General features: G+C 40.7%; 1 protein-coding gene across 1 annotated transcript in view; it reads right to left on the reverse strand.

Moving 5' to 3' along the window:
* LOC117183403 (transcription factor kayak, isoforms D/sro-like) overlaps nt 1-7,745 on the reverse strand; it is a 21,364-nt gene extending 13,619 nt beyond the window's left edge. Inside the window, exon 1 of the mRNA XM_033377255.1 lies at nt 5,475-7,745. Coding sequence (XP_033233146.1) covers nt 5,475-6,083 — 609 coding nt within the window. The 5' untranslated portion in view covers nt 6,084-7,745. The remainder of the gene's footprint in view (nt 1-5,474) is intronic.

The following is a 7,745-nucleotide window of genomic DNA, read 5'->3' on the forward strand; positions in this document are numbered from 1 at the left end:
TATCTCTGAGATGCATTTGGGCGCGTGCTAAATGCATCTATTAGGCAGGGCAGTCGTTCCCGATTCGAGTCTGAGATCGCAGATCCTTTTCCATTAGCCACGGGCGGTAGGTAGCCGAAAATATGTCGCTGCCATTAGGTACGAGACGATCCTCTTCTCACTCTCTCTTCTCAGTCTCCTTGCCATCTCTTTCTCTCTCACTTACTCTCTGCGATAAGAGCCGTGTGTCTGAGTGCCTTCCGACTTGACTGGCGACGCGCCTTGCCTTGGCCTCGTGCCCCCTTCCCCCTGAACGGTCGTCCGGGCCAGAAGTGTCGACACTCAACATCAAGGTTGAGGGTTGATGGCCTCCTCCTCCTCCTCCGCTCCGCCCTTTTGTTGTTGCTGAGCAATTTGCCAGGCGACTGGCTTCTAGGCCAACATTGTGCACTGATTAGGTTACCATCCATTCTGCGCGAGTGGGTTAATATTTTACGGGTTACGATGGGCTCACTCTTCCAGCCTTTATGCGAAACGGAAACGGAAATGGGCAGCAGGAATATTGCGCGAGCTATTCTTTGTTCAGGATTTCACTTGAAATATGGTTTTAAAGAGATTCTGTTGCGATTTGGTGTGGTTTTAGGTGGTCTTTCCAGAATATCGTACAAAAATACACGATTGTTGGGTGTTGTACAATTTTATGGATATTTTATATGTGTTTTGAGTATCGTAAACGTCTAAAATATTTCTAGTATCTTTATTATCGAAGAAACTTTTATTTTGCAGAATTTTGTGGCTATATAATTATTTTTATGGGTATTTCTTTTGAAGTTAAGGCATTGTGTGATTTTGGGGTAATTTTCCAGTCCTTTGAAATAATTTATTTCATTATTTTTTTGATGATATTCTTCCATACTCCACATATATTTTATAAAAAATCATTAAAAATTCAAATAATTTCCGTATAAATATTTGTTTATCTATTAGCGTCACTGTTCAAGATAAAAGATAGCACACAAACAAAAAGATTGATCTACCATTTCCGGTGTATCCGGTATCTCTATCTTGCTAATCAAAACCACATTTTCCAATCCCTTGTTCATCGTCTTGAAAGTACAAGTACGCAAGCCATAATGATGGAAAAATTTATATATTTAACTATTAGATTACGTGTCGTATTCTAATATTAAACACTTTACCGACATATAATTTATTTAAGTCAAACAACACTTGAGCGGTCATTCATTCACTACGCGATACGATCACTTGAATAATTTTTACATTGATTAAACGGGGGATCACGTCATGGAATGAACGTCATCGATTCGTATCTTTGAAGTCATCGATTTCGTGGAAATGCGATTAGATTTCTTAGAAATAAATGAATAATCCGAGGAAGTACTCCTAGCAGCCAACGGAACTGGAAGTGAGATTCCCCCAGCACGGGTTGTAGAAAAATAGAACCCATTGAATAAACCAATAAACCCATTCGTATCTATAGAGAGTAGAGAGAGAAAAACAGAAGACGGTTCTGTGCTTCAAGACGAAGCTTTACCGAGGGGCATTGCTGCATGACGCGGCAATCTCTAGTAATAAAGCCTTAAGGCTAGATGCAAATGTAGTCTATCGACTGACCCTCTATAAGGGCTATCCTCTTTACATATATTGCAATCCTCTTTTGATTTTGTTTTATAGAGGTATATTCTATCCCTATCCATTAATCATATAGCAAACCATTTCCGTTTGCAATTAAAAAACCCTCCACAAAAAGTAATTCCAGTGCATTTTGTGCTGTTTTCTGCCTTTGGGCCTCCCCAAATGTATTTCATGGACACACTTTCGACAGAACAACCATAAAACAATCAAAATCCCAATCTAATTTCGAAAGGGCGGAGTGGGGATTTTGGGGGAGAGACCTTCGAAAAACAGCTGATTATAAAACTTAAATGCTAATGGGGGCGCAAGTACGCGGAGGCGTGGCCGCTTGCAGCACTTTGCAACGCCAGTAAATGATTAACAAAATGAGTTAATGAGTTGTGTTGTAGAACCGTTTTGCACTAAGAAAACAACAGAAAAAAAACAGAGAAACAGAGCGACGATCATTAAAAAATTAAGCATACGAAATAATGACAGAAACAACAACGACCGCAAATTAAAGTTGTTAATTTTAAGCTCTTAATTGTTTTTGTAATAATTAATAAAAACAAAAACAGAGCCACAAAGCGAAAGGCTGGCCTCCAAGAAACAGCAACAGAAAGCGGCAAGGTTCAAGGACGACAAACAGATGCCTTTTGCATTTCCCTTAGCCAAAAACATGAACTCTTAACAATACGATTATGTCTGGCAGTTAAGTAAAGCATTAAGTGCGGACCAGAACATAAGGTTTACATCTACTAGATTGCCGAAACTCGTTGCAATCGGATCATTTTTATAGTCAGTATGAAGCAAACACAAGGAAGCCCTGTCATTTGGCTCTTTGAACACCTGGCTTTCGAAAACTATTAGTCCTAGAGCATACATACGTTTGATCCTTACGAATGCTGTCTATTTTAGTCTCAAGGCACTTGTCTTATGATCTGTCTGTTTAAATTTACATAGTTTTTCTAAAATGCAATCTCTAAAGATTAAGAAAAACTAACAACCAAGTCATACTCGTATTTGCAGGCATGATTCTGCGACATATAATCACTGGAGGAATATAATGGCTTTTTATAGCATCCGGAGTAGTCTTTGGGGAAAGCAGAGGTCGATCTTGAATAGAGATCATACATATGACACACTCGTGAAAGATCGGTTAGGTTTTTGCCAGGGATATGGGCAATCGAAGTTCTGCCCTAAAATTGTAGATACTCTGAGGTTGCTAAGAACTTTTAAGATCATTAAAAGCAGGTAGCATTTAATAATCCAACAGAACGTATAAACTCTTCGTTGAAGGGTTCTACTTCTAAAGAAAACATATAACAAAACACTAAAAAGGCGAACCATCTTCGAAAGAACATCAATTACTCACATATTATTAATATTATTGACCGTGAAAAGTGTTCTAAAGAAATGTTATATAAACGGAGCACAAATTGTGACTTTCGATACGCAAAAAACAAACAATAATGAAGTCATCCATTATACACCCTTCAGTATGTTGTGGGTAGTCTTTTACCCAAGAAATTGATACTGATATGAAAACACGCATAGAATTAATTACATCGACAATAAATCATCACAAAATTATAGTTTTTAAATAAAATTAACACGAATAAAGTTCTCTGAGGTCGGGGTTAGATCTTTGCTTAAAGAAAAGTCACAAAAGATAGATCTGTGACGACCTTTAACATTAGATAACTTATTCTCAAAGAATTACACTATAACATTCACCAACATTCTTATTTTAGAGATCTCTCCCTCGTTGAATCCAATTATCATATATCTAAAGCATTTTATTTCTTGGAGTGCGGACTCTTGCCCTTTTACTGGGGGGATCATTGTTATCATCATTGTGCTGCAAATACCAGTAAAAGGTGGTCCTAACCAACAGCAAATGATTTGGCCCAGTCATCATTTGGACGAGCACGAGTACGAGCCGTAGATAAGACCCGTAGCAGCTCTTCCCCCGCCCCGAAACACCGAAACACCATGCAATGCTCTTGGCATTTCCGTTCTACGGATTTCAAGCTTTTATTTACGCTTTCGACTGGGGCCGGACTGGGGCCACTTCCTGGCCGGATTGGCACTACACATTCGTGACTTCGGGCCTCAAGCGACATCTTATCTGGAAGAGTGAGGGGTCCAATGCCCGGGGTCCGGAGTGTCGTGTGCTGGCCGTCTGTCTGTCGTTCGGGGCACTCTGTTGGCTGTTGGCCGTTGACGCTGATGATAATGCCTTGGCCAAGTAGACTTTCGGTCGCTACAACAAGGGCATGCATCACCAGGTTTATTTTCACTTCATGATGACGCTTTATTCTGGCTCGGGATCGCTTATCAGAGGGCGAGTTGGGTGATCGGATTACTGCGATGATCGTTCTGGAGAGCCAACACTTGTAATACGAAATCTGTTCAATCTGTTATCTGAAACTGTCTACGGGATTCATTTATTTAAATTTATTTATATACAAATATACATACATATATATTGTACATTTAACGAGAGGATCTCCCCCCATGTTTAAACAAATTAAATTACTCGAAATGTATTTTTTATTGTTTGTTTTTTTTGGGGAGTGGCTTTCCCACGCCACAGAAAGCAGCAAGCGAGGGGCAGTAAATATTTACTTACAGATAAAGGCAGCTCAAAATTTAAGCATATATTTCATACATGTATATTTTGTTTTTTGGAAGAAAAGAGGGCAATCCACTCTGCCTCACAGCAACATTTCGTATACGTGATGTATGTCGGACCACATGAAGTATACGCCCCACCGACGCCATTTTCCTTAGTTTTCCTCCCAGCTCAGCTGCGAGTAAAACGCAATTATAAAGATGAAGCCACAACGAGTGCGGGGATTTGGGGGGGAACACTCCACATCGAGTGGCCAAGCGCCGCCCACAAAACCGCAAAATGAAAGGCGACAACAAATCACAAAGAGCTCTCAAGCCGCGAGATGAGTAGGAGCGAGAAAGAGGGAGCGATGAGGCGAGTAGTGGAAGCGGGTTGAAGAACACAGATATATATATACATATAGAATGAATGCTAATGCGTATGCAGTGGGAGCCCTGGGAGGGTGACACATTTTGCGGTAACCATTGTTTTCCTCAAACATCTCCACTATCGCAGGGAAATGCACAAAGAAAGAACATAAGGTGCCCAACAAGTACAGTTCCTACTGCACCTATTACGAGGTATATGTATGTGAGGGAGATACATCTGTATATATGTATCTGCAACTAGCGTACAATGTACTCCTTTGCAGGGTATACATTTCTTAGTCTGTTTCACTTTATACAGTACGCCTGCCCGTCATAAAGAGATCTTTAACTAAATGTAGAAGATCCTTCATTACATTATTCCATTAAGGAATCCTTATAGTTGTAAATACATCTTCAAGAACTATCCTGATGGACAGATAGATAGATAACATTGTATTGTTTCCGTTATTTGCTTCTTTTCTTCTTCGATGAAACGATATATACGATGAAACGATACATATGCGACCATATAATTATATTTATACTTCAATCCACATACATCAAGTATGTGCCAAGTATATATAGTATATGATTCGACGATCGGTATAAGACATTTGTCTTTAGAGTATTGTAATATATTTTCTGTTCCATAAGCTCCAAGCTTTGATATTTACCGTAGGGAAAAGATATATTCCCACTCCATAAATATTCCTAGAAGGCGTAGAGTTACTATAAAAACTCTGCATAGATTGCAAAAGAATGCCTCTATGCCGATATATGTATATTTTTGTAATAGTAGAAAATATTCTACCAAATGTTCAAAGTTTATTTTCACTTCCTGGACACAATCTTTTGTATGGTCTGGGCATACTTACATGTCTTTGTATCACTTGCCGTGTGGCTGCAATTGCTGTTGCAGCCACAGCTGATGGGGTGGTGGTGGGGGCAAGGAATTGCTGCTGCTGCTGCTGTTGATGTTGCTGGTGTTGATGTTGCTGCTGCTGATGTTGCTGCTGCTGTTGTTGCTGACAGGCATAGTAGCAATTGTTCGATTGCGATGTTGTTGCTGGCACTAGCTGTTGTGGTTGTTGCTGTTGCTGTTGCAGTTGCGTGTAGTTGTTGTACGTAGGTTGCATGTACTGCTGCAGCTGTTGTTGTTGTTGTTGCGTCAAGTGCTGATTGTAATTGACATTCATATTGTTATTATTGTTGGTAATTTGGCGCTGTTTGTTGCATTCGGCTGTCCAGGAGGCGCTTCGCTGTTGCTGCTGCTGCAGCTGCAGCTGCAGTGAATTGCTGATGGGGCTGTTGCTGCCACTGATATTCCCGATATTCGCCCAAACGAAATCTTGCTGAAACTGTTGCTGCTGTTGGTGCAACATTTGCTGCTGCTGCTGCTGCTGCACATGGCTGTCATTGCCACTGCCACCGATGCTGCCACTGTTGTTGTTGTGCTGCATTTCGATGGACTTTATGGCAATCATTCAACGTGCCACAAATTGTCAGCGTTTATCACAAAAATGTCTGTTGCAATTTCAGCCTCCCTGCTTCCTTCCTTTCCGTTTTTTCCTTTGTCTGCTTTTTGTTTGTTTATTTGTTTTTCTTTTTATTGTTTGTGTTTTATTTCCACTGATATTTTGATGTATTTATTTTTGGCTTGATTTATCTTTGTGTAATTTGTATTTGTTGCATTCTCCAGCTTAAGTTGTTATTTTTGATTTCATTTTAATGTATTTTTAATCTTATTTACACGCTCCGCAGGTCTTTTTTAGTTTATTTGTATTTATATTTAATTTTTGGCAACTTGTTTTTGGATTTAATTGTATTATTTAATAACTAAAACGCGATTTTTGGCACTGAACTTTTTTAGGACGCTGCTAAAATAGAAAGGAACAACAAATATATTTTTTAAAACATTTTACAGAATTTTGAGCATTGTATTTTTTACTTTCTTATATGTAATATTCTGGAAAAAGTCGTTTTCCGTGTTTTTGTGTGTTTTCTCCTCTATAAATTCGTGCACTTTCTCATGTCCGAAGATGACTCAATTCTCTTGCTCTTCTTCTTCTCTTTCTTTGCCTCCTTTTTCTGCGCACTGATAAGTGTGCTCTCTCTTTCTTCTTTGATCGAGGGGTGCACACGCCCACTGCCCACTGCACACTGCCCACTGCCTTGGATGGGGTCGATCTGCACGTGCAGTTCAAGTGGTTGGTTAACGGTAAACGACGCGTCCAAATACACGTCCATACACCAGCGCGAAGGGGGTGGTTGCGGGCCGAGACAGCACTCCTGCACCTCTCCTGCACTCACGGATTAAATTACGTGATTTTTTCGCTATAAACACAGGCGCAAAGTCGAAACCGAATTCGAAACAGAGACACAGCTTGTTTATTATTTTATTATAAATATACTTTTGTTTTTCTTATTTTTTCACTTGTATTGCACGTTTTTGTTTTTATTATTATTATTTTGATTATTCTCATGCACTCTTTTTACAGTTGTGGTCCGCGTTTCTTTAGCTGCTTTCTGGCTGCTCCTTGGCCCACACACTTCCACACGGCAGTACGGCAAAAATTGTATTAAAACAGAAAATGAAAATCGAATTTTGATAAACCTGCGCTCAAAGGCAGGCACGCACACACTTTACCACTCACTCTCACATGCACACGCGCTCGGGCAGGCAGCCGAAGTGTTTCGCGCGATCGTTTCGTTACTTCGGTGCTGCTTCGTTGGGGGTTTGTGTGGGGGTGGTGTGGTGTGGGGCTCTCGCTCTCCCTCTGTGTCTCTCTCTCTCTCTCTCGCCAGCCAGGTTCTGGGGCTCAAAGCTGCCTCTCGGAAAGGCTTGCAAAAACCCAAAAATTGTCAAAAAAAAAATAATTACGAGGCGCGATTCGGTTTCTCTTTCTGGTGCTGCTCTTTCGGCGGCCGCTGCCTCGCTCTTGTGACTAATCGCGTGTCTGGGGTGGTCGCCCCCCGTCAATGTCCAGCCAGAAAACACCTTTCGCGTTTGTCGTTACTATTTGGCGCCAATTGGTTAATGGCTATGCATATAGGTGAACCGCTCTGTCCGCTGGCATAGATCACTCGGCAACGTGCGCGTTTACAGTGTCCCGTCTTCTGGTGTCTACGCTGACTGCGCGGCGGCC

Source organism: Drosophila pseudoobscura, chromosome 2, assembly GCF_009870125.1.
Source record: "Drosophila pseudoobscura strain MV-25-SWS-2005 chromosome 2, UCI_Dpse_MV25, whole genome shotgun sequence".
NCBI lineage: Eukaryota > Metazoa > Arthropoda > Insecta > Diptera > Drosophilidae > Drosophila > Drosophila pseudoobscura.